The sequence below is a fragment of the Bombina bombina genome, chromosome 1 (genome assembly GCF_027579735.1).
Source record: "Bombina bombina isolate aBomBom1 chromosome 1, aBomBom1.pri, whole genome shotgun sequence".
NCBI classification, from domain to species: domain Eukaryota; kingdom Metazoa; phylum Chordata; class Amphibia; order Anura; family Bombinatoridae; genus Bombina; species Bombina bombina.
The window spans coordinates 168,481,843-168,508,795 of record NC_069499.1 but is presented as its reverse complement, the minus strand read 5'-3'; the positions used below and the strand labels follow the sequence as shown (position 1 = coordinate 168,508,795).

General features: G+C 40.3%; 1 protein-coding gene across 1 annotated transcript in view; it reads left to right on the top strand.

Annotated features, from left to right (window-relative positions):
• The window catches only part of LOC128645004 (protein farnesyltransferase subunit beta), a 152,279-nt gene that overhangs the window by 70,580 nt on the left and 54,746 nt on the right, over window positions 1-26,953 (top strand). The window contains exon 9 of the mRNA XM_053697715.1: window positions 16,122-16,254. Within this exon, the coding sequence (XP_053553690.1) occupies window positions 16,122-16,254 (133 nt within the window). The remainder of the gene's footprint in view (window positions 1-16,121; window positions 16,255-26,953) is intronic.

Sequence of the window (26,953 nt, the reverse complement as noted above, 5' to 3'; positions counted from 1 at the left end):
TGGGCAACTGGATTTAAATTTTAAACCCTTGGTTAAAGGAAAAGAAACCCAACATTTTTCTTTCATGATTCAGATATAGCATGCAGCTTTCTAATTTACTTATATTAATGTTTCTTTGTTCTTTTGGTGAAAAGCAAGGACGTATGCTTAGGAGTTGGCCCATTTCTGGAGCACTATATGGCAGAAGTTTTGCAAGAATGGTATCCAGTTGCAAGCACTATTTCCTGCCATGTAGTGCTCCAGATGCCTAACTAGGTATATCTTCAAGACATAGAGGCCTACTTATCAAGCCGTCAACTGTGCTTCATTCGCCGGGAACCAATACGCTCGCCTAACATCGCGGCCGCGGACCTGAATAGGTTCTCCATAGTTACAAAAAAAGCTGTCAAAAAGCCGCGCACCAAGTACGGGGCGATGAGCAGCGGACTGTTGTTAACTAACAGTCATCGATCTCGCTGCTCTTCGGCTTTTTCACAGCTTTATTTGTATACTGTCACTAAACACCCACACTATACTAAACTATTTAACCTCTATACCGCCGCTTCCGGACCCCGCCACCACTAAATAAAGTTATTATCCCCTAAACGCCACTCCCGGAGCCCACCGCCACTTTAATAAACTTATTAACCCCTATTCCTCCGCTCCCGGAGCCAACCGCCACCTACATATTATACTTATCAACCCCTAATCTGCCGCCGCCACCTACAACCCACCGCAACTAAATAAATGTATTAACCCCTAAACTGCCAGCCCCCCACATCACCATAAATTAAATTAACCTATTAACCCCTAAACCTAGCAACGCACTAACTTTATATTAAATATTAACTCATCCCTATCATAATAAATTTAAACTTACCTTTAGATTTAAATTAAACTATATTAAACTAATAATTAACCTATTCTAACTATTATACTAAAATTACATAAAACTGCAAATTTAAAATAACTATATTATATATTCAAAAACCTAACCCTACTCAAATAATTTAAATCTACACTAAAAAATTACTAAGTTACCAAAAATTAACAACTAAGTTACAAAAAATAATAAACACTAAGTTACACAAAAAAAATAAACACTGTTACAAAAAAAGAAAAAAGAAATTATCAAAGCTTTAAACTAATTACACCTAATCTAAGGGCCCTATGAAAATAAAGTCCCCCCCAAAATAAAAAAATAAAAAAACATAGCCTACAATAAACTTAAAAGGAAGAACAAAAAAGAAAAACGACAACGGCACTACAATAGCTGTGTCCCTCAATAGGTTCTGTTCTCCTAGAATATGAGAAATAACAAAAGAGAAATGTGTGCGGGGACTTAGGTGCTGTACACTAAAAGAGGCAAACTAGAATTCTGCAATTGACCCTTCTAATAAACTTAAAAGGGCCTTTTGCGGGCATTGCCCTAATGTAAGCTCTTTTACCTGTAAAAAAAAAAATACAAATACCCCCCAACAGTAAAACCCACCACCCACACAACCAACACCCCAAATAAAAAGCTAACTTAAAAAAAAACCTAAGCTCCCCATTGCCCTGAAAAGGGCATTTGGATGGGCATTGCCCTTAAAAGGGCATTTAGCTCTATTGCAGCCCAAGTCCTAATCTAAAACTAAAACCCACCCAATAAACCCTTAAAAAATCCTAACACTAACCCCAGAAGATTTACTTAGTTTTGAAGATCCGACATTCATCCTCCAAGACAACGCGGAGCATCCTCTTCTGACGACGACTACCGACGAATGAAGGATCCTTTAAATGACATCATCCAAGATGGCGTCCCTTAGATTCCGATTGGCTGATAGAATTCTATCAGCCAATCGGAATTAAGGTTGAAAAAATCCAATCCGTCAATAGGATTGAGCTCGCATTCTATTGGCTGATTGGATCAGCCAATAGGATTAAAGCTCAATCCTATTGGCTGATTGCAACAGCCAGTAGGATTTTTTCAACCTTAATTCCGATTGGCTGATAGAATTCTATCAGCCAATCGGAATCTAAGGGACGCCATCTTGGATGACATCGTTTAAAGGAACCTTCATTTTTCGGTAGTCGTCGTCAGAAGAGGATGCTCCCCGTCGGATGTCTTGAAGATGGAGCCGCTCTGCGCTGGATGGATGAAGATAGAAGATGCCGTCTGGATGAAGACTTCTGCGGGCTTGGATGAAGACTTCGGCCGCTTCATTGAGGACTTCTCTTGGCTTCTTGGAGGATGGATGTCGGATCTTCAAAACTGTAAGTAAATCTTCTGGGGTTAGTGTTATGATTTTTTAAGGGTTTATTGGGTGGGTTTTAGTTTTAGATTAGGACTTGGGCTGCAGTATAGCTAAATGCCCTTTTAAGGGCAATGCCCATCCAAATGCCCTTTTCAGGGTAATGGGGAGCTTAGGTTTTTTTTAGTTATTTTTTTATTTGGGGTGTGGGTGGTGGGTTGTAATGTTGGGGGGGGGGTCTTGTATTTTTTTTTACAGGTAAAAGAGCTGATTACTTTGGGGCAATGCCCAGCAAAAGGCCCTTTTAAGGTCTATTGTAGGCTAGTTTTTTTTATTTGGGGGGGGGGGGTATTTTCATAGGGCCCTTAGATTAGGTGTAATTAGTTTAAAGCTTTGATAATTTCTTTTTTATTTTTTCTAACTTAGTGTTTATTTTTTTGTGTAACTTAGTGTTTGTTAGTAATTTTTGTGTAGATTTAAATTATTTGAGTAGGGTTAGGCTTTTAAATATATAATATAGTTATTTTAATTTGTAGTATTACGTAATTTTAGTATAAAAGTTAGGGTAGGTTAATTATTAGTTTAATATAGTTTAAATTAAATCTAAAGATAAGTTTTAAATTTATTATAAGATAGGGATGAGTTAATATTTAATATAAAGTTAGCGGGTTGTTAGGTTTAGGGGTTAATAGGTTAATTTAGTTTATGGTGATGTGGGGGGCTGGCGGTTTAGGGGTTAATACATTTATTTAGACCGGTGGGCTCCGGGAGCGGCAGGAAAGGGGTTAGTAACTTTATGTAGGTGGCGGCGGTGTAGGGGGTGGCAGATTATGGGGTGTTTAGACTCGGGGTACATGTTAGGGTGTTAGGTGTAAATGTTACTTTATTATCCCATAGGAATCAATGGGATATCGGGTAGCAGCGAACATAAGCTTTCGCTGCTTTCAGACTCCCATTGATTCCTATGGCATCCGCCGCCTCCAGGGCAGCGGATTGAAAACCAGGTACGCTGGGCCGGAATAGTGGCGAGCATACCTGCTAGGAATTTAACTAGCAAAAGTAGTTAGAAAGTGCCGAATTTGCATTCGGAACATCTGTAGTGATGTAACCATCGATCTGTGTCGGACTGAGACCGGCGGATCGTATGTTAAGTCACAAAATTCTACTTTTGCCGGTCTGTAGCCTTTGATAAATAAGGTGAATCAAGCTCTCCACAATTACGCTGCAGAATTCCAGCGTATTTGCGGTTAACGGCTTGATAAAAAGAGGCCATAATGTCATCGGAACAAAGTAAATTAGATTATTTTTTTTTGTTTATGCTCTGTCTGTATCACAAAAGAATCTTTGAGTTTCATATCCTTTTAAGTCTCCTGAGGTAGTTCCAGTTCTTATGCCATCTGTGAGATAATTTCTAAAGAGTGGTCTAAGCCTGCTACCACTTTTAATCCTGCTTCAAGATTTAAAAGGATGTTTACTTTTGCCTGCTTTTAATTTAGAGCTCTGGGAAACTATTCCTTAAGTGGATGTGGCTTTTTTCTACTTTGGCTAAACGTACTACTATCCCTGTCTAGGATATTATCTATTTTAAAGACCCTATAGATAGGAAATTGGAGTCATAGAAAGGCTTCATCACTGAGGTTTTCTTTTTAGGTTGGCAATTAGTATTGCTTGCGTTGCGTCCTCTACCCTTTGGTGTGAGGGTTTATCTGAGCAGCTTTCGGAGTAATCTGCTGGTGAAGAGTTTTCTAATCAATTAAAACCCTTGAAGACAACTAATGCTTTCATTTGTGATGCTGTTGTTGATATCAAAAACGCTAGGAATTAAGCACTAGCAGTTCTCACTAGGAGGGCCTTCTACAGTGACTGGTGGAACATTAGATTTTCTTCCTCAGGATAAGAAGTCTAAGGGTAATCTAGGGCTTCTAACCGTTTCTGTTCCTTTTGTCAATCTAAGAACCAGTAGTCGTTGTCCTCTTCAATGAAGCAGGGTTCTTACAGTTTCTCCTGGAAGCCAAACCCTAATCCAAACGGGTCTAAACAGTCCAAAATGCTTGTTTCCACTACCAAGTCTGCATGAAGGTGTTGCCTCCGATCCAGATCTTCTGGTAGGGGGCAGATTACACATTTTTTTTTAGGTGGCTTAGTTTTATTCTGTTTAAGATCCATGGGTTCTGAACATAATTTACCAAGGATACAGAATAGGTTTGAGTTCAAGGCCTCCCAGGGGAAGGTTTCCTCTGTCTCATGTTCCAAAGAATCCTGTAAAGGCAGGAGCCTTTTTTTTCAGTCTATTTCAGATCTGGAGTAATAGTTCCAGTTCTGGAATTGGACACAGGGTCAGGGTTTCTATTCCAACCTCTATGTTCTTAATAAAGAAGGAACTTACAGACCCGTTATGGATTTAAAAAATGTAAACCAGTTTCTAAAGGTTCATTCTTTCAAGAAACTATTCAGGCATTTCTTCCTCTTGTTCAAAGAGCACAGTTCATGTCCTCTATACATCTGAAGTATGCTTTTCTTCATACCCTATTCAAAGGGATTATCATCAATTTCTAAGGTTTCCGTTCCTGGAAAGCATTTTCAGTTTGTTGCTCTTCCATTTGGTTTGGCTACTGGTCCCAGAATTTTTATAATAGTTCTGGGGTCTGTCTGCTTGGTGGTAGGAACTCGGGGTGTTTTTTTTTCCTGGTTGATAGCATGGTACGGCCTTCATCTTTATATTTAGCACTATCTCATACCCATAGAATTTTGTTGTTTCTTAAAGAACATGGTTGGAAAGTAAATTTTTCCAAAAAGTTATCTGTCCCCTCAGTCCAGGATTACTTTTCTGGGTGTAATAATCAACTCGGTCTCCATGACACTTTGACAGAACAAAGAAAGATTAAGTTACTCTTAGCTTGTGTAAAACTTCAGTCTGTTCCTTCTCCTTCTGTAGCTCTTTGTATGGAAGTTTTTAGGTCTGATGATAGCAGCCTCAGATGCTATTCCTTTTGTTTGGTTTCACATGAGAATGTATGCTTAGTCAGTGGTGCACACAGTTAGCTAAGATTTTTCTGGATGCCAAAACAAGACAATCCCTTACCTGGTGAATCAATTATCGGTCCATTATTCTGGTGGCATCTTTTGTCCATCCAAATTGATCTGTGATCTCCATATTCAAGTATTTTTCTTGTTGGGGTGCAGTCTGTGTGTCCCAGAGAGCACAGAGAGTTTGGTTACTTCTGGAGGCGAAGTTGCTTATAAATGTTCTGGACCTTTTCAGAGCCCTTTTAGTTTTGGCCTCTCCTGAAAAGAGACTTATCTGTGTTTCCAGTCAATGTCACAAAGGGAAACTCACATGTTTCTTGGCGAAGAGGGAGGTTTCCTGAATTCTGTCATGGGCAAAGAAGCAATGTAATTGCTGTAATTTCTTAATTTCTGCAGTACATATTGCAGGGAGGAGCAATTAGGAAGCAGACTTTCTCAGTCGTCAATCCCTTCATCCAGTGGAATGGTATTTAGTCAAATTGTTAATCTGTGGGGTCTTCCATAAGTAGATCTGATAACTTCTCATTTTTACAACAAGCTCCCCAGATACTTTGCAGGGCCCAGGGATCCTCAGGTGAAGTTTGTGGATGCTCTAGTAATGCCTTGGTTGTTTAGTCTCGCAGGATTTGGTTTGCAGATCTGGTATAGATATCCTCTGTGGCCTCTTCCTCTGCATCACAACCTTCTCTCTCCAAGGTCTGTTTTTTTTTTTATCAGAATTTAAAATCCCTAAAGTTGATGGTTTGGAGATTGAATGCTTAGTTTTAAGGCAGAGAGGTTTTTCTGATTTTGTCATTGAAACTTTGGTTCAGGCCAGTAAACCTGTGATAATGAAGGTTTGTTTCAAGGTTTGGAAGGCTTTTATTTTCTGGTGTGTGAAACATGGATTGAGTTGGCACTTGTTTCAAATTCTTTAATTTCTTCAGGATGGTTTGGATAAGTGTTTATCTCCTAGCTCTTTAAATTGCCAAATCTCTACTCTTTCTGTATTGTTTCACACGAAGATTGCTAAATTTCTGGATATTCAGATTTTTTTCCAGGCCTTCGTCAAGATTACGTTTGTGATTAATCCAATTTCTCCTCCATGGAATTCTTTATTTTGTTTTAAGAGCTTTGCAGGTTCCTTTTTTTTTAACCCAGTGTTTTTCAACCAGTGTGCCGTGGCACACTAGTGTGCCATGAGAGATCCTCAGGTGTGCAGCGGCAGACTGACAACAGTGCGGGGGTACAGTATATATACTGTATATATATCCTGTATTAGGCTACAATGTATGATTTTGTAAAATGTTGGGATGGTGGTGTGCCACAGGATTTTTTAATGTAAAAAAGTGTGCCACGGCAAAAAAAAGGTTGCAAATCACTGTTTTAACCTATGCATAATTTGGATATTCAGCTTTTTTCTTTTGAAGGTCATGTTTCTTTTGGATATTTTTTTTTCTGCTTGGAGAGCTGAATTGTCTGCTCTTTGTTGTGAGCCTTTTTAAAAACCAAAAAAAAAACAAAAACTTTTTTTATTCTAGTTCTTATGAAATAGTTTTATTTTATACAATACATATTTTCTTTTCTAATCAGGTCTGTCAAACTGAGTTAACAATATATATATATATATGACACACATACACACATACATACATAAATACATATATATATATATATATATATATATATATACACATACAAATATATATATATATATATATACACACACATACACACATACACACACACACACACACACATACTGTTTTGGCACATGCATAAATCACCTTACCTCTTTTACAGATATAACTCTACTGTGAGACCAGAGATTGAATTCCTTTTTTTTTTTTTATCAGGATAAAGCAGGTGGTTTCTTCTATTAACCTCAATCGTAAGATTGTTGTTCCCTCTTTTTATCCTAATCCCAAAGAATTCTAAGCATAGGCTTCTCCATAATTTAGATGTGGTCAAAGCTTTGAAGTACTATTTACAGGCTACTAAGGATTTTAGACAATGTTCTAGCTTGTTTGTTCATCTTTCTGGTTCCAGAAAGGGCCAGAAGGCTACTGCTGTTTTTTTCGTTAGCCTCTTGGTTGAAGCGTTTAATACATAATGCTTACTTGGTCAGTCTCCTAAATGTATTATTGCTTATTCTACCTGACCAGTTGCTACTTCATGGGCCTTTAGAATTAAGGCTTCTTTCGATCAAATTTGCAAGGCAGTGACTTGGTCTTCTTTACATACTTTTTCTAAATTCTACCATTTTTAAGTTTTTACTTCTTTTGAAGCAGCTTTTTGTAGGAAAAGTCCTTCGGGCAGCTTTTTCAGGGCATTAAATATTTTTCTGCATAATCCCCCCCCTCCTTTAAAAAAAAAAAAAAAAAAAAAAAAGCCGTAATCATCCAATATATATGGAAAGGTTCCACCCAGATTACTCGTGGACTCTGCAGCTTGGGTATTATTTTCCAGGAGTAATGGAAAATATAACTTATGCTTACCTGATTAATACATTTCTGTTTTTTTTTCTGGCGGCAGTTAGGCTATACAGTATAGACAGTTGGCTATACATCAGACTAGTTTCTAGTTAGGTGGAAGGGGGTTTAAAGGTTCTTATAGTTTTGGGATCTCGCCTCCTCATAGTGATCAGCAGTGTAATTCCCAGGAATAAGGAATCGTGGACTCTCACCACCATGAAAGAAATTAATTTATCAGTTAAGCATACATTTGTATTTATTTTTTCCTCTTATGGAAGCCATTTAAAGGGACAATAAACGCCTTGATATTTTGTATATAAAATGTTCAGTTATGTATAATAAAACAACTAATGCAACATATTGCCATTATTTATTTTCATGTAATTTAGCTCCTCCTAATAAGGTGCATTTGATGGAGTTTGGCTATTAATAAATAATTGCGGCAAAAAGGATGTTAAAGGGATATGAAACCCAATTTTTTTTCTTTTATGATTCAGATAAAGCATGCAATTTTAAATAACTTTCTAATTTACTCCTATTATAATTTTTGTTCTTGTTTTGGTATCTTTTTTTGGAAGAAGCAGAAATATAAGCTTAGGAGTTGGCCCATTTTTGGCTCAGCACATGGGTACCGCTTGCTTGATTGGTGGCTACATTGTTAATAGTAAATTAGAAAGTTGCTTAAAATTTCATGCTCTATCTGAATCATGAAAGAAAAAAATTGAGTTTCATATCCCTTTAACTTGTTTTAAAAAGTTAAGGTTTGGCTGATGTTCTATAGAAACACAAGGGGTACATCAAAAGGTAATTTTAAGATGTTTACTGTCCCTTTAAGGCTAGTGTTTCCTTTTGTGGGGAATTGAATCCCTTAGCAGTGAGTTAAGATATAAATGGAATGCTTAGACCTATTTAGAAACAACAAGTTAGTGCAGTATGATTCAAACTTGACGCATAATGAACCATACAAGATTCTCTGGAATGTAAATAAGTAATATTCCCATCTTACCTTAGTAATCCTACAACACTTAGTTTTTCTCCAGTAGTATCTTAACAAATGCAAGTCCAAAACAGTAAAACAAGTACTCTCACGCGGTGTGTACCAAAAAGGCACCAGAAGAGCACTCCAATAGTGTTAGCAGCCTCCCAGCTGGCTGAGCTTCGCTATGTGCCAAATCATCACACCAAGGTGTCTAGGGTATCTTTTCTATATGGTCTATTATTAAAGGGATAGTATAATAGTTTTTATATGAATGTATTTTCAATGACTTGTTATACCAGCTGCAGAGTATAACATTTATGAGAAATTGCATTTTTCGGTTTATTTGTATATATGAAGTAGCTGGTTTTGTGCTTTTAAACCACAGCTTATTACAATGGGTTGAGCTTCAGGTAATATCAGATCTCATTATGTTATCATTTTTGTGTACACAGACTTGCTTCCTTATCTTATATTTGTCTAGAAAACCAAAGCTCAATACTTAGAGAGAACAATGGAAAACTATCATTTTATTACTTAACTATCGTGCCCCCCACTGAGAGTGTAATCTTTTCTGCTGGCTGTGTTTACTTAGGCTATTCAATAGAATATACTCCAGTATAGAAACTTTCAGTATAGGTTGGGATACCACAGGCTAAATCAGCTATTTCAAATGCCAAAATAGGGGTAAAGGAGCTACTTGAAAACAATTTAAAACACTCCAGAAGGTAAAATGAATCATTGGGAACAATTTAAAGGAGAGACATTTTTTGGGTGAACTGTCCCTTTAAGTGGGGCTTCCATAGTTTGCAGCTCTTCTGAAGAGGTTAAAAAATGGGCACAGTAACTGAAGTAGAAACATAGGTTAAATATTATAAAAGCCATGCTAAAATAAGAATACAGAGTGAGACGTGCTCAACCAGGAACTAACAGCTCAGTAGCCTTGTTCTATTGCGACTTACCACCTAGGAGCAGCCTTTTAGCCTAATTACTCTTTCTCAGAGGAGAACTTTCCTGAAGTATATCGGTCTGATCCCACCTTACAAGGTCAGTTCAGCCCCAAAATACCTGGCAATCCTCCTCTGAATGAAGAACATGGAAACCGCAGACAATCATTCTTTGGGCCTAGTCAGTGAGATGCAGCCATATTTCCTGTAAGCACATTGGGGAAATGAGTCCAAATCTGGTTTCCCCCATCACCCTTAGGGAGGCTTTTCCCAGTGCCATAATACAAATATTCAGAGTGGTGCTAAAATGAGAAACTACATTTCTTGGGAGTGTGCCATTTAATTCGGTTACTTAAAGCATACGTCAGATGGCCTGTTATAAACATCTAGGATGTAAGTTTGCTCTCTTAGTTTCTTCTGTTAAGTGTGATCAGTCCACGGGTCATCATTACTTCTGGGATATTACTCCTCCCCAACAGGAAGTGCAAGAGGATTCACCCAGCAGAGCTGCATATAGCTCCTCCCCTCTACGTCACTCCCAGTCATTCTCTTGCACCCAACGACTAGATAGGATGTGTGAGAGGACTATGGTGATTATACTTAGTTTTATATCTTCAATCAAAAGTTTGTTATTTTAAAATAGCACCGGAGTGTGTTATTACCTCTCTGGCAGAGTTTGAAGAAGAATCTACCAGAGTTTTTGCTATGATTTTAGCCGGAGTAGTTAAGATCATATTGCTGTTTCTCGGCCATCTGAGGAGAGGTAAACTTCAGATCAGGGGACAGCGGGCAGATGTATCTGCATAGAGGTATGTAGCAGTTTTTATTTTCTGACAATGGAATTGATGAGAAAATCCTGCCATACCGATATAATGTCATGTATGTATACTTTACACTTCAGTATTCTGGGGAATGGTACTTCACTAGAATTACACTGTAAGAAGTACATAAAGCTGTTTAATAACTAGAAATTATGTTTAACGTTTTTGCTGGAATGTAAAATCGTTTTCATTTGCTGAGGTACTGAGTGAATAAATGTTTGGGCACTATTTTTCCACTTGGCAGTTGCTTAATCTTTTTTCTGACAGTTTCTGTTCTCTCTCACTGCTGTGTGTGAGGGGGAGGGGCCGTTTTTTGGCGCTTTTACTACGCATCAGATATTTCAGTCAGCAGCTCATTGTATTTCCTGCATGATCCGGTTCATCTCTACAGAGCTCAGGGGTCTTCAAAACTTATTTTGAGGGAGGTAATTTCTCTCAGCAGAGCTGTGAGAATTATAGTTGACTGAGATAAAAAACGTTTATTCTGTAATTTGTTTCCTGCTTTCAGAATTTATCTTTACTAATGGGATTAAACCTTTGCTAAATTTGTGTTGTTTACAAGGATTGAGGCTATAACTGTTTCAATTTATTAATTTTCAACTGTCATAGATCTTCTGTGCTTCTTAAAGGCACAGTACGTTTTTAATATTATTCTAATTGAATTGTATTCCAAGTTGCAAGTTTATTTGCTAGTGTGTTAAACATGTCTGATTCAGAGGATGATACCTGTGTCATTTGTTGCAATGCCAAAGTGGAGCCCAATAGAAATTTATGTACTAACTGTATTGATGCTACTTTAAATAAAAGTCAATCTGTACAAATTGAACAAATTTCACCAAACAACGAGGGGAGAGTTATGCCGACTAACTCGCCTCACGTGTCAGTACCTGCATCTCCCGCTCGGGAGGTGCGTGATATGGTAGCGCCGAGTACATCTGGGCGGCCATTACAAATCACATTACAGGATATGGCTACTGTTATGACTGAAGTTTTGGCTGAATTACCAGAACTAAGAGGTAAGCGTGATCACTCTGGGGTGAGAACAGAGTGCGCTGATAATATTAGGGCCATGTCAGACACTGCGTCACAGGTGGCAGAACATGAGGACGGAGAACTTCATTCTGTAGGTGACGGTTCTGATCCAAACAGACTGGATTCAGATATTTCAAATTTTAAATTTAAACTGGAAAACCTCCGTGTATTACTAGGGGAGGTGTTAGCGGCTCTGAATGATTGTAACACAGTTGCAATACCAGAGAAAATGTGTAGGTTGGATAAATATTTTGCGGTACCGGCGAGTACTGAGGTTTTTCCTATACCTAAGAGACTTACTGAAATTGTTACTAAGGAGTGGGATAGACCCGGTGTGCCGTTCTCACCCCCTCCGATATTTAGAAAAATGTTTCCAATAGACGCCACCACACGGGACTTATGGCAAACGGTCCCTAAGGTGGAGGGAGCAGTTTCTACTTTAGCTAAGCGTACCACTATCCCGGTGGAGGATAGCTGTGCTTTTTCAGATCCAATGGATAAAAAATTAGAGGGTTACCTTAAGAAAATGTTTGTTCAACAAGGTTTTATATTGCAACCCCTTGCATGCATTGCGCCGATCACGGCTGCAGCGGCATTCTGGATTGAGTCTCTGGAAGAGAACATTAGTTCAGCTACTCTGGACGACATTACGGACAGGCTTAGAGTCCTTAAACTAGCTAATTCATTCATTTCGGAGGCCGTAGTACATCTTACTAAACTTACGGCGAAGAATTCAGGATTCGCCATTCAGGCACGCAGGGCGCTGTGGCTAAAATCCTGGTCAGCTGATGTTACTTCTAAGTCTAAATTGCTTAATATACCTTTCAAAGGGCAGACCTTATTCGGGCCCGGGTTGAAAGAGATTATCGCTGACATTACAGGAGGTAAAGGCCATGCCCTGCCTCAGGACAAAGCCAAAGCTAAGGCTAGACAGTCTAATTTTCGTTCCTTTCGTAATTTCAAAGCAGGAGCAGCATCAAATTCCTCTGCACCAAAACAGGAAGGAGCTGTTGCCCGCTACAGACAAGGCTGGAAACCTAACCAGTCCTGGAACAAGGGCAAGCAGATCAGGAAACCTGCTGCTGCCCCTAAAACAGCATGAATTGAGGGCCCCCGATCCGGGATCGGATCTAGTGGGGGGCAGACTTTCTCTCTTCGCCCAGGCTTGGGCAAGAGATGTCCAGGATCCCTGGGCGCTAGAGATAATATCTCAGGGATACCTTCTGGACTTCAAATACTCTCCTCCAAGAGAGAGATTTCATCTGTCAAGGTTGTCATCAATCCAGACAAAGAAAGAGGCGTTTCTACGCTGCGTACAAGAGCTCTTTTTAATGGGAGTAATCCATCCAGTTCCACGATCGGAACAGGGACAGGGGTTTTACTCAAATCTGTTTGTGGTTCCCAAAAAAGAGGGAACTTTCAGACCAATCCTGGACTTAAAGATCCTAAACAAATTCCTAAGAGTTCCATCGTTCAAAATGGAGACTATTCGGACAATTTTACCTATGATCCAAGAGGGTCAGTACATGACCACTGTAGATTTAAAGGATGCTTACCTTCACATACCGATTCACAAAGATCATTACCGGTACCTAAGGTTTGCCTTCCTAGACAGGCATTACCAGTTTGTGGCTCTTCCATTCGGATTGGCTACAGCTCCAAGAATCTTCACAAAGGTTCTGGGTGCTCTTCTGGCGGTACTAAGACCGCGGGGAATCTCGGTAGCTCCATACCTAGACGACATTCTGATACAAGCTTCAAGCTTTCAAACTGCCAAGTCTCATACAGAGTTAGTACTGGCATTTCTAAGGTCACATGGATGGAAGGTGAACGAAAAGAAAAGTTCACTCGTTCCACTCACAAGAGTTCCCTTCCTGGGGACTCTTATAGATTCTGTAGAAATGAAGATTTACCTGACAGAGGACAGGCTAACAAGACTTCAAAGTGCTTGCTGCACCCTTCATTTCATTCAACACCCGTCAGTGGCTCAATGCATGGAGGTAATCGGCTTAATGGTAGCGGCAATGGACATAGTACCCTTTGCACGCTTACACCTCAGACCACTGCAACTGTGCATGCTAAGTCAGTGGAATGGGGATTACTCAGACTTATCCCCTTCTCTGAATCTGGATCAAGAGACCAGAAATTCTCTTCTATGGTGGCTTTCTCGGCCACATCTGTCCAGGGGGATGCCATTCAGCAGGCCAGACTGGACAATTGTAACAACAGACGCCAGCCTTCTAGGTTGGGGTGCCGTCTGGAATTCTCTGAGGGCTCAGGGACAATGGAGTCAGGAGGAGAGTCTCCTGCCAATAAACATTCTGGAATTGAGAGCAGTTCTCAATGCCCTCCTGGCTTGGCCCCAGTTGACAACTCGGGGGTTCATCAGGTTTCAGTCGGACAACATCACGACTGTAGCTTACATCAACCATCAGGGAGGGACAAGAAGCTCCCTAGCTATGATGGAAGTATCAAAGATAATTCGCTGGGCAGAGTCTCACTCTTGCCACCTGTCAGCAATCCACATCCCGGGAGTGGAGAACTGGGAGGCGGATTTCTTAAGTCGTCAGACTTTTCATCCGGGGGAGTGGGAACTCCATCCGGAGGTCTTTGCCCAAATACTTCGACGTTGGGGCAAACCAGAGATAGATCTCATGGCGTCTCGACAGAACGCCAAGCTTCCTCGTTACGGGTCCAGATCCAGGGATCCAGGAGCAGTCCTGATAGATGCCCTGACAGCACCTTGGGACTTCAGGATGGCTTACGTGTTTCCACCCTTCCCGATGCTCCCTCAATTGATTGCCAGAATCAAACAAGAGAGAGCATCAGTGATTCTAATAGCACCTGCGTGGCCACGCAGGACTTGGTATGCAGACCTGGTGGACATGTCATCCTGTCCACCTTGGTCTCTACCTCTGAAACAGGACCTTCTGATACAGGGTCCCTTCAAACATCAAAATCTAACTTCTCTGAAGCTGACTGCTTGGAAATTGAACGCTTGATTTTATCAAGACGTGGGTTTTCTGAGTCAGTTATTGATACCTTTAATACAGGCTAGGAAGCCTGTTACCAGAAAGATTTACCATAAGATATGGCGTAAATACCTATATTGGTGTGAATCCAAAGGTTACTCTTGGAGTAAGGTTAGGATTCCTAGGATATTGTCTTTTCTACAAGAAGGTTTAGAAAAGGGTTTATCTGCTAGTTCATTAAAGGGACAGATCTCAGCTCTGTCCATTCTGTTACACAAACGTCTGTCAGAAGTTCCTGACGTCCAGGCTTTTTGTCAGGCTTTGGCCAGGATTAAGCCTGTGTTTAAAACTGTTGCTCCACCATGGAGTTTAAACCTTGTTCTTAATGTTTTACAGGGCGTTCCGTTTGAACCCCTTCATTCCATTGATATAAAGTTGTTATCTTGGAAAGTTCTATTTTTAATGGCTATTTCCTCGGCTCGAAGAGTCTCTGAATTATCAGCCTTACATTGTGATTCTCCTTATTTGATTTTTCATTCGGATAAGGTAGTTCTGCGTACTAAACCTGGGTTCTTACCTAAGGTAGTTACTAACAGGAATATCAATCAAGAGATTGTTGTTCCTTCTTTGTGCCCAAATCCTTCTTCGAAGAAGGAACGTCTACTGCACAACCTGGATGTAGTCCGTGCTCTAAAATTTTACTTACAGGCAACTAAGGAATTTCGACAAACGTCTTCTCTGTTTGTCGTTTACTCTGGGCAGAGGAGAGGTCAAAAGGCTTCTGCTACCTCTCTTTCTTTTTGGCTTCGTAGCATAATTCGTTTAGCTTATGAGACTGCTGGACAGCAGCCTCCTGAAAGAATTACAGCTCATTCTACTAGAGCTGTGGCTTCCACTTGGGCCTTCAAGAATGAGGCCTCTGTTGAGCAGATTTGCAAGGCTGCAACTTGGTCTTCGCTTCATACTTTTTCCAAATTTTACAAATTTGACACTTTTGCTTCATCGGAGGCTATTTTTGGGAGAAAGGTTCTTCAGGCAGTGGTTCCTTCTGTATAAAGAGCCTGCCTATCCCTCCCGTCATCCGTGTACTTTTGCTTTGGTATTGGTATCCCAGAAGTAATGATGACCCGTGGACTGATCACACTTAACAGAAGAAAACATAATTTATGCTTACCTGATAAATTCCTTTCTTCTGTAGTGTGATCAGTCCACGGCCCGCCCTGTTTTTAAGGCAGGTAAATATTTTTTAATTTATACTCCAGTCACCACTTCACCCTTGGCTTTTCCTTTCTCGTTGGTCCTTGGTCGAATGACTGGGAGTGATGTAGAGGGGAGGAGCTATATGCAGCTCTGCTGGGTGAATCCTCTTGCACTTCCTGTTGGGGAGGAGTAATATCCCAGAAGTAATGATGACCCGTGGACTGATCACACTACAGAAGAAAGGAATTTATCAGGTAAGCATAAATTATGTTTTTTATGTCACATCTGGTTTTCCTTCAGATCAACATAGCAATTATAAAGAAGAACTTTAACAATGATTGATCCCTTCCTAAAGGCCTACAAAATTATTATAGCTGGTTTATTATTCTCCAGATGGTTTCCAGTGTATTCACAGTAATGCTTGTCTAGTTTTTAAGTTGATTAAAGAACTGTGTTTTATCTCTGGGCTTCCTTCTCCAGCGATGGGTTGCGAGCCGACAAATGAGATTTGAAGGTGGATTCCAGGGTCGCTGTAACAAACTGGTGGATGGCTGCTACTCCTTTTGGCAAGCCGGACTACTGCCACTTATTCATAGAACTTTACATGCAGAAGGTAAGTTAGATTATATGATGATGGTGGTTTTATGACAATGTAAAGTAAAAGGATTCAACATGTTTCAAACACATCTGCTAATAAAATGATTAGATGTGTATTGGGGGTCATAGGCTTAACATTAGTGGATATACTGGGAAACGTACGTCTTTAAAGGGACACCCATTTTTGGTGAACAACCTAGGTTGTCCTTGCTGATTGGTGGATAAATTCATCCACCAATCAAAAACTGCTGTCCAGAGTCCTGAACCAAGAAAAAAGCTTAGATGCCTTCTTTTTCTTATAAAGATAGCAAGAGAAAGAAGAAACATTGATAATAGAAGTAAATTAGAAAGTTGCTTAAAATTGCATGCTCTATCTGAATCACAAAAGAAACATGTTGGGTTCAGTGTCCCTTTAAGCTAAAGAGATTCCAGTGTGCATGTTATGCTTAAAGGGGCATAAAACCCACATTTTTTTTCTTCTTACATGATTCAGATAGAAGTAAATTGGAAATCACATGCTCTATTATCTTTTGTTATCTTGGTGTCCTTTGTTAAAAAGGATACCTACATAGGCTATGGAGCTGCTGATTGGTGGCTGGACTTATATTGCTTTTGTTATTTGCTCACCTGATGTGTTAGCTATCTCCCAGTACAGCATAACTGATTCTTCAACACAGGATACCAAAAGAACAAAGCAAATTTGATAATAGAAGTAAATTGGAAATTTATTTAAAATTGCATTCTTTATCTGAATCCTGAAAGAAAAATGCACACAATTTTAAACAACGTTCCCATTTACTTCTATTGTTTAATTTGCTTCCTTCTCTTGTTATCCTTTGCTGAAAGGTGTATCTATGAAAGATCAGGTGCAGCAAAGAACCTAGGTTTTAGCTGCTAATTGGTTGATATATATATATATATATATATATATATATATATATATATATATATATATATATATAAATAAATAAATATAAGCAGCTGGAGAGCACTCTCACTTCCAAAGTCAATCCGCTAGGGTGCATGCGAGGATTGAATATTATAATGAATGAAAGGCCGCACTCTCTGGTCCTTTACATATAATGTTTTATTTGTGACGTTTCGGGGACCGAATCCCCTTCCTCAGACAGCGAACACATAAAGAATGCATTCATTTATACAAGCACACACCAATGAAACATAAGACCCACCCCCAAACACTGAAAAAAACGCCAAAAGGTTGTCATAGCAACCATACAAACAATACACACCCACACCACTCACCCAATAGACAGGCAAGAGAGCATAAAGAATATCATAAGAGTTCTCCTAAATACGATTATACATGCATACTGCATATTTGAACTATGAAAAACCACTGAATTACAGTAAATCACAATTACACAAGACTTACTGAATGTTAAACATAGGAAGCGCTGCGCAACCCGCAAGACCATCTATGTATTGTCATATATATGTGTGCTTATTTGAAAGGCAGAGGAATGTGTAACTTTACATGCTGATATACCTAAGCAAAAGTATAAACTAGTCAGTGCATACCTTTATTGATGTATATTTTAACCACCTCCGTGCACACACCGTATTGGCTCACCCATATGTTCTGTTAGAAACCAGTAGTGCATTGCCGCTCCTTCAACAAATGATACTTAGAGAATGAAATAAATTAGATAATAGAATTAAATTAGAAAGTTGTTTTAAAATTGCATTCTCTAATTGAATCATGAAAGACAAATTTTGGGTTGTCCCTTTTTTTAGGAGGCTTGAGGACAGGTTTGAAAAACTAGACTACAGTCCCCCCCCCCCCCCACTACCTTTGTTCAGTGGCCATCATCAGCTATCACTTGAACTATTTTTTTTTTTTAGTAGGATAGAAAGCTAGGAACATCACCATACACTTACGTTACAAGTGACTACTCAACTGAAAGAAATGGAGGAGAAACTGATAAAGTATGGGAAAACAGGGGTCCTATCAAAAAATTGGTGCATCCTGTCATTATGATAGGGTGTTCCCTTTAAAGTGACATTAAGCTGTAGTTATAAGCCCCATAGAATACTCTTCACTTAAAGGGACAATGTTTTCCAAATTAAGCTTTCATGATTTAGATACGGCATCTCATTGTTAATCGGCTTTACAATTAACTTTTATCATCAAATTTGCTTTGTACTCTTGGTATTCTTTGTTGAAAGCTTAAACCTTTGTAGGCTCATATGCTAAATTCTAAGCCCTTGAAGGCCGCCTCCTATCTCAGTGAGGAAGTAAGAAGCCGTGCGCTCCCTTCGCATATTTTCGTAGCCATATTGATTCATGTAAAAGATCCCCACTCTAAGATCTGGATTTGCACAGATCTTAAGAGTTGGGATCTTTTACAGGAATAAAATCCGGCTATGAAAATATCTCAAGGAAACGAGCGGCAGCTTCCGCATTCAGATCCTCCTGAAGGATCTGAATGCATATCCGTACTAGACAGCGCTACTTCATGTGTGCCATATAGATAACATTGTGCTAACCCCCATGAAGTTATTTATGATTCAGTACTGGTTGGCTAAAATGCAAGTCTGTCAAAAGAACTGCAATAAGTGGGCAGTCTGCAGCGGCTTAGATACAAAGTAATCACAGTGGTAAAATGTGTATAAATTTAATAGTGTTGGTTATGCAAAACTGGGGAATTGATGATAAAGGGATTATCTTTTTAAACAAACATTTCAAGTAGATTGTCCCTTACACTAGCACTGTCTGGTTATGAAAGCTAATAAAATGCTTTTAGATAAAGACTGCCTGCAGGGGCTTAGAAACAGGCCAAGATTTAGAGGTTTTTTTTAACGGTTATAAAAGTATATTAATATAACAATGTTAGTTGTGCAAAGCTGGAGAATGAGTAGTAAAGGAGTTATCTATCTTTTTAAACAATAACAATTTTGGAGTAGACTATCCCTTTAAGATTACCTGTGTTGCCACTCACAATAAGCAAAATCATTGTTTGCAGATACAGTGAGGATTTTAAGTGGTTTTGGTGTGATAAAATTTAGCAATGTGTGTTTTGTATAAATTGTGTGTATGTGTGTGTGACATTAAGGAGGTAAGGACAGATGGTGGGTGCTGGTAAACACTGTGGTATTCCTTGCTGCTGTGAAACATACAATGAACTTGCAGAATAAGATGAGAATATGGCTTTGGCGATTTTTTCTTTTTCTTTCAAGATAACAAAAACAAATTCTAGGTTGCTGACAATTTCCATCCGACCTTTTGCAGGTTACTCGGATAAATAGAATATTAAGGTTGTTGTTTCTTGCAAAATCGTGTTTTTTATCTTAATATGAGGAGAGTCCACGGCTTCATTCCTTGTGGGAATACAGAACCTGGCCACCAGGAGGAGGCAAAGACACCCCAGCCAAAGGCTCAAATACCTCCCCCACTCCCCCTTTCGTCACAGGAGGATGGCAGAGAAGTGTCGGAAGATTCGGAGTAGTCTCTTATGGAGGGTAGTACTCTTCGGTATGGGACTGGAGTTTTAAGTAGTCTTGTCAGCCTCTCAGTGAGAGTATTGACGAATGTTAGGGTCTGGAGATGCACGGAGAGTCTTTCTGAGAAACCATCCAGACTCGTATTAACAGCTCCTAAGCAATCAGTGTTGACGAGTTTCACTGCCTGCTTCTGTCACTCAAGTCCATATCAGGTGCAATGCTAGAAGACTGTCAAACTTAAGAGGCTGGGTGTCTGTTCCACGGCAGAGATTCTGGTAAAATTGTTTCATTTTATCTCATATGATAATGTAAGAATACAAGTTCACAGTGGGACTCCTTTATCTGTATGGAATCAAGGGTTAATATATCCGGAAGGAGGTTATTGAACAGAGGGGATTTATACATAACTTGCTTTATTATGTTTTATGCTGCAATGTGTGAGATGAGGCTCGGGCAGGTGTGGAACATTTTAGATTTTACGTTCATTTTTGAGATCACTGTTATTTGGCACGTTTCTCTCTTGGAGCAGGGGCGGTCCTGCATGGCACTCCATGTGACCGGGTGTGGTCTCATTGACTTCCTTTTTCCTGATCAGTCTAAGGGAACTGGGAAACCATCTCAATCTTGGAATAAATCCAAGCAGAACAAGAAGCCCGCCAAACAATAGTCAGCATGAAGGGACGGCCCCCGATCCGGAATTGGATCGTGTTGGGGGCAGACTCTCTCTTTGTGGAGGCTTGGTTGGGGGACGTGCAAGACCCTTGGGTTCTAGAGGTCATCGCTTAGGGTTACAGGATAGATTTCAACTCTCATCCACCCAGGGGCAGATTCCTCTTATCAAACCTGTCTTCAAGACAAGAAAAACGAAAATCTTTTCTAGGGTGTGTGAGGGATCTCTCCTCCCTAGGAGTAATTGTGCCGGTACCTCTATCAGAGAGAGGTCTAGGGTACTACTCAAACCTTTTTGTGGTCATAAAGAAGGAGGGTACATTTCGCCCGATTGTAGACCTAAAGTGCCTAAACAAGTTTCTGTCGGTCCCATCATTCAAGATGGAGACGATAAGGTCTATTCTGCCCTTAGTTCAAGGGGGACAGTTCATGACTACGATAGACTTGAAGGATGCTTACCTACATGTGCCAATACACAAGGATCACTTCAAGTTCTTAAGATTCGCCTTTCTGGATCAGCACTTCTAGTTTGTGGTTCTTCCTTTCGGTCTGGCTACTGCTCCAAGAGTCTTTACGAAGGTTCTGGGGGCTCTGCTCGCGGTGGCGAGGTCCAGAGGTATTGCAGTAGCACCATATTTGGACGACATCCTGGTTCAGGCTCCGCCCTGCCGGCTAGCAGAAGACCATTCCAGAGCTCTTCTTATTCTTCTTCAATCTTATGGATGGAAGATAAACTTAGGAAAGAGCTCTCTGGTGCCCAGTACCAGGGTGGAATTCCTGGGCACGATAATAGATTCCATATCCATGAGGATATTCCTTACAGACCAGAGATGTTGCACAATTACCAATTGTCTTGCCCTCCAGACCTCCTCAAGGCCATCTGTGGCCCGGTGTATGGAGGTAATTGGGCATATGGTGTCCAGCATAGATATCATTCCATTTGCCAGGTTCCATCTCAGACCTCCTCTTCAATTGTGCATGCTGAGACATTGGAACGGTGACCACTCGGATCTGTCTCAACCGATTTCTCTGGACAACCGATCAAGAGAATCACTCTCTTGGTGGCTCTGTCCAGATCGTCTGTCCCAAGGGATATCCTCCTTGAAACCATCCTGGGAGATTGTGACTACAGACGCAAGTCTCTCAGGATGGGGAGCCGCTTAGGGTGCCAAGATGGCACAGGGCCGGTAGTTTTGAAAGGAATCTCTTCTCACGATCAACATTTTGGAACTTCGAGCGATCTTCAATGCTCTGAAAGCTTGGCCTCTTCTGGGTTCATCTCAGTTTATCAGATGGGCAGAGGCCCACAACTGCTCAATGTCAGCGATCCACATCCATTTTTCATCCAGGAGAATGGTCTCTCCATCCCAAGGTGTTTGCGAGATTTGCAATAGATGGGGGACGCCGGAGATAGATCTCATGGCCTCCCGACTCAATTCCAAGCTACCCAGATACAGGTCGTGGTCCAGGGATCCACAGGCAGAGCTGATAGATGCATTAGCAGTGGCTTGGAGGTTCAAACTAGTTTACATTTTTCCTCCGTTACCACTTCTACCTCGGGTAGTGGCCCGCATCAGGCAGGAGCAAGCTTCTGCAATTCTAATTGCTCTATCGTGGCCGCGAAGGATGTGGTTTGTGGACCTAGTGGGGATGTCCTCATCTCTTCAAAGGAGGTTACCTTGTCGCAGAGATCTGCTAGAACAGGGTCCTTTTGTTCATCAGAATCTAGATTCTCTGAGGCTGACTGCGTGGAGATTGAACGCTTAGTCCTAGCCAAGAGAGGTTTTTCTGAGAGAGTGATTGATACTCTCATTCAAGCTAGAAAGCCAGTCACTTGTCGCATCTATCATAAGGTGTAGAGGACCTACTTACTCTGGTGTGAGGAACATGGATTCCCCTGGCATAAGGTCAGGGTGTCCAGGATTCTTTCCTTTCTCCAAGATGGTTTGGAGAAGGGACTTGCCGCTAGTTCCTTTTAAGGGACAGATCTCGTCTATATCTGTATTATTTCACAAGAGGCTTGCTGAGCTTCCTGATATACAGTCTCTTTTGTTTAGGCTCTGTCTAGAATCGGACCTGTGTTTAGACATTCCGCTCCTCCTTGGAGTTTAAATCTGGTTCTTAAGGTTTTGCAGAAGGCTCCGTTTGAGCCCATGCATTCAGTTGACATTAAGTTACTGTTTTGGAAGGTTCTTTTTTCTATTGGCTATTGCTTCGGTTTGCAGAGTCTGAGATGGTGGCCTTGCAATGTGAGCCTCCTTACCTAGTTTTTCAAGCTGACAATGCTGTTCTCCGCACTGGGTTGGGTTTTCTCCCTAAGCTTGTGTCTGATCGCAACATCAATCAGGTGATTGTGGTTCCTTCCTTGTGTCCTAATCCTTCTTCAAAGGAACGATTACTTTATAATCTGGATGTGGTTCGAGCCTTGAAATTCTATCTTCAGGCCATGAGGATTTTAGACAGCCTTCGGCATTGTTTGTTGTCTATTCTGAGAAGCGTAGAGGACAGAAGGCTTCTTCCACTTCCCTATCCTGTTGGTTGAGGAGCATTATTCGATTGGCATATGAAACATTTGGACATAAGCCTCCTCAGAGGATTATGGCTCATTCAGCTAGGGCTGTGGCTTCATCTTGGGCCTTCAAGAATAAGGCCTCTATGGAGCAGATTTGTAGGGCGGCTTCCTGGTCCTCCATACATACCTTTTCAAAGTTTTACAAATTTGATGTTTTTGCTTCGGCTGAAGCAGCTTTTGGGGGAGAGGTTTTGCAGGCTGTGGTGCCCTTAGAATAGGGTCCGCCTCTCCTTTACCCTCCTGTTTTTCATTCAGTGTCCTCTAGAGCTTGGGTATATGTTTCCTACAAGTAAGGAATGAAGCCGTGGACTCTCATCATATTAAGATGGAAAACATAAATTATGCTTACCTGATGATAATTTCCTTTCCATCTGTATGAGGAGAGTCCATGACCCCTGCTCGTTTCTCCCCATTGGGCGGACCAACATTTTTTGTTTGTTTTTCTGGCACCATTTATACCCTGCTTTTTCTCCTACTGTTCCTTGTTCCCTCGGCAGAATTACTGGGGGATAAGGGGAGGTATTTTAAGCCTTTGGCTGGTGTGTCTTTGCCTCTTCCTGGTGGCCAGGTTCTGTATTTCCCACAAGTAAGGAATGAAGCAGTGGACTCTCCTCCTATAGATGGAAAGGAAATTATCAGGTTAGCATAATTTTATGTTTTTAATCCATACATCTGTGTCTTAAAGTGACATGAAACACAAATGTTTTCTTTCATGATTCAGTGCATAAAATTGAAAGAAAAAAAAGAAATCTTCCATTTTACTTCTGTTACCAAAGTTAAATAATTCTCCTGGTATGTTTTATTGAGAAGTAGGTAGGTAGGCTCAGGAGCATGCAAGTGTTTGGAGCACTATATAGTAGGGGTAGACCGATTATAGGAGTGGCCGATTTTTATTATGGCCGATATTCAGAATTTCTGAAATAATCGGTATCGGCCAGAAACTTGCAGATATTACCGATACGAAGCAAATCAAAAGTAATTTAGCTCTGTGTACTTAAAGGAAACTATGTAGTTTTAAGGGACAGAAATCATCACACAAATCCTCTATAGCACATATAAGCTGGACATAGCATCTAATAATAAATAGCACTGATAAGAGTCCAAGCCTAGGTGTTCCTGGGAGCTCAGTTACCAACTACCATACCCCCAAAGGCAGGCCTTGCATAAACAAAAAATATGATTTATGAAATAGAAAATGTGATCTTTAAGTGGCACTTAAATCTACATTGATTACCTGAAGTACACAGAGCTAAATTACTTTTGATTTGCTCATAGGGGTCAGAAATACATAAAATCAATTTGCTTGCAATTGCTGTCAGAAATAGAACATTATTTATTGCATTTTGATACATTTTACACATTTGCAAAACATTTCACTAAAGCTGCTATATTTGACGATTTTTTTTAATTTAAATTTTTATTTTCCCCTTTTGATGGAAATAAATAAAAAAACATTTAAAAAAAAAATTATAGTTCAGGCATATCACTTTTTCACAAATTTTTTCACAAACTTTAGGTTTCTCACTGAAATTATTTACAAACAACTTATGCAATTATAGAATAAATGGTTGTAAATGCTTCTCTGGGATCCCCTTTGTTCAGAAATAGCAGACATATATGGCTTTGGCTTTGCTTTTTGGTAATTAGAAGGCTGCTAAATGCCACTGCGCACAATACGTGTATTATGCCCAGCATTGAAGGGGTTAATTAGGGAGCATGTAGGGAGCTTCTAGGGTTAATTTTAGCTTTACTGTAGTGTAGTAGACAACCCCAAGTATTGATCTAGGCCCATTTTGGTATATTTCATGCCACCATTTCACCGCCAAATGCGATCAAAGTAAAAAAAAACGTTAATTTTTTCACAATTTTAGGTTTCTCACTGAAATTATTTACAAACAGCTTGTGCAATTATGGCACAAATGGTTGTAAATGCTTCTCTGGGATGCCCTTTGTTCAGAAATAGCAGACATATATGACTTTGGCGTTGCTTTATGGTAATTAGAAAGTCGCTAAATGCTGCTGCGCATCACACGTGTATTATGGCTAGCAGTGAAGGGGTTAATTAGGTAGTTTGTAGGGAGCTTGCAGGGTTAATTTTAGCTTTAGTGTAGACATCAGCCTCCCACCTGACACATCCCACCCCCTGATCCCTCCCAAACAGCTCCCTTCTCTCCCCCACCCCACAATTGTCCCCGCCATCTTAAGTACTGGCAGAAAGTCTGCCAGTACTAAAATAAGTTTTTTTTTTTTTTTTTTAAGAAAAAAAAAAAAGCATATCTACACATGCTGTGTTTAGGATCCCCCCCTTAACCCCCAACCTCCCTGATCCCCCCCCAAAACAGCTCTCTAAGCCTCCCTCTCAGCCTTATTGGGGGCCATCTTGGGTACTGGCAGCTGTCTGCCAGTACCCATTTTGAACAATCAAATGTTTATTTTTGTTTAAAAATGTTTTCTGTAGTGTAGCTCAATCACCCCCCCCCCCCCACACCTACATCACACCTAAGGGCTTTTTTATTTATTTAAATTTTGTCCCACTTTTGACACATTTTTTCCGTAGTGTAGCGGTTCCCACCCGCTCCCTCCCCGTGCATGCGCCCGCCCCCGCCCCCTCGTGCACGTGCGCGCACCCCCGGGCTTACCCGCCCACGATCCCGCCCCCCCTCCACATGACCAGGGCCATCGATGGCCGCCACCCACCTCCCACACCGGCTCCCACCCACCAACGATACCGGCCATTGATGTCCGGTGCAGAGAGGGCCACAGAGTGGCTCTCTCTGCATCGGATGGCCGTGAAAGGTTATTGCAGGATGCCTCCATATCGAGGCATCACTGCAATAACCGGAAAGCAGCTGGAAGCGAGCAGGATCGCTTCCAGCTGCTTTCCACACAGAGGACGTGCAGGGTACGTCCTCAGGCGTTAACTGCCTTTTTTCTGAGGACGTACCCTGCACGTCCTCGGTCGTTAAGGGGTTAAATAAGTTAAAGGGACACTGAACCCAAATTTTTTCTTTTGTGATTCAGATAGAGCATGACATTTTTAAGCAACTTTCTAATTTATTCCTATTATCAAATGTTCTTTATTCTCTTGGTATCTTTATTTGAAATGCAAGAATGTAAGTTAAGATGCCGGCCCATTTTCAGTGAACAACCGAGGTTGTCCTTGCTGATTGCTTTTAATGTTTAAAATTTTTATAAGCATGTTCAGTTTATACCAGATTTCTGTAGAAATTGTGTTGATTTTTCAAAACTTTAAATGCACAGAATATTGGCCCCGGTTATTGGTTATCAGCCTAAAAGGCGGCCAATAATTGGTATCTGCCCTGAAAAAACGATATTGGTCTATCCCTACTATATAGCAACCGTTTTGCAAAAATACTTTTAACAATGCAATACATTGTAGGAGCACTGATGACAGCAGTGCCATGTAGTGCTACAGATGTGCACACTACCTACCTAGGTATCCTCTTCAACAAAGAATACCATGAGAACTAATAAAATATAATAGAGTAAGTTGAAAACTTTTTAGAAATTGTATTTTTTGTCTGAATTGGAAAAGATAACGTTCATAAAACAACAAATTAATTCTGCAAGTAGTGATATTTATAATTTAATGTTGATGCCCAATTTAACTGAAAAAAATAAAACCATTGAAAAAAAGCTGGCTACAAAAAAGGTTTTGGAGACCAATACATTTTTCTATTCTTGCTTCAGGAATATTTTTATGTTTTCTCGCATGCACTGCATGTTTTTTATAGTTATTAATTCTGGGGACTGTGAATGTCATTACAAAACCTTAAAGGGACATTTGTAGATTATACATTTATATAGCCCATACAGTTTTTTTTTTTTTAAGTATAGATTTGCTTATTTTTAAATAACATTGTTCTGATTTTCAGACTCCTAACCAAGCCCCAAAGTTTTAGGAGTATGTATGTATACCTACTCTAGCTTGCTCCTGTTTGTGTAAAGGGTCTTTTCATATGCAGACGAGGGTTGGGAGTGTCTGCTCTTT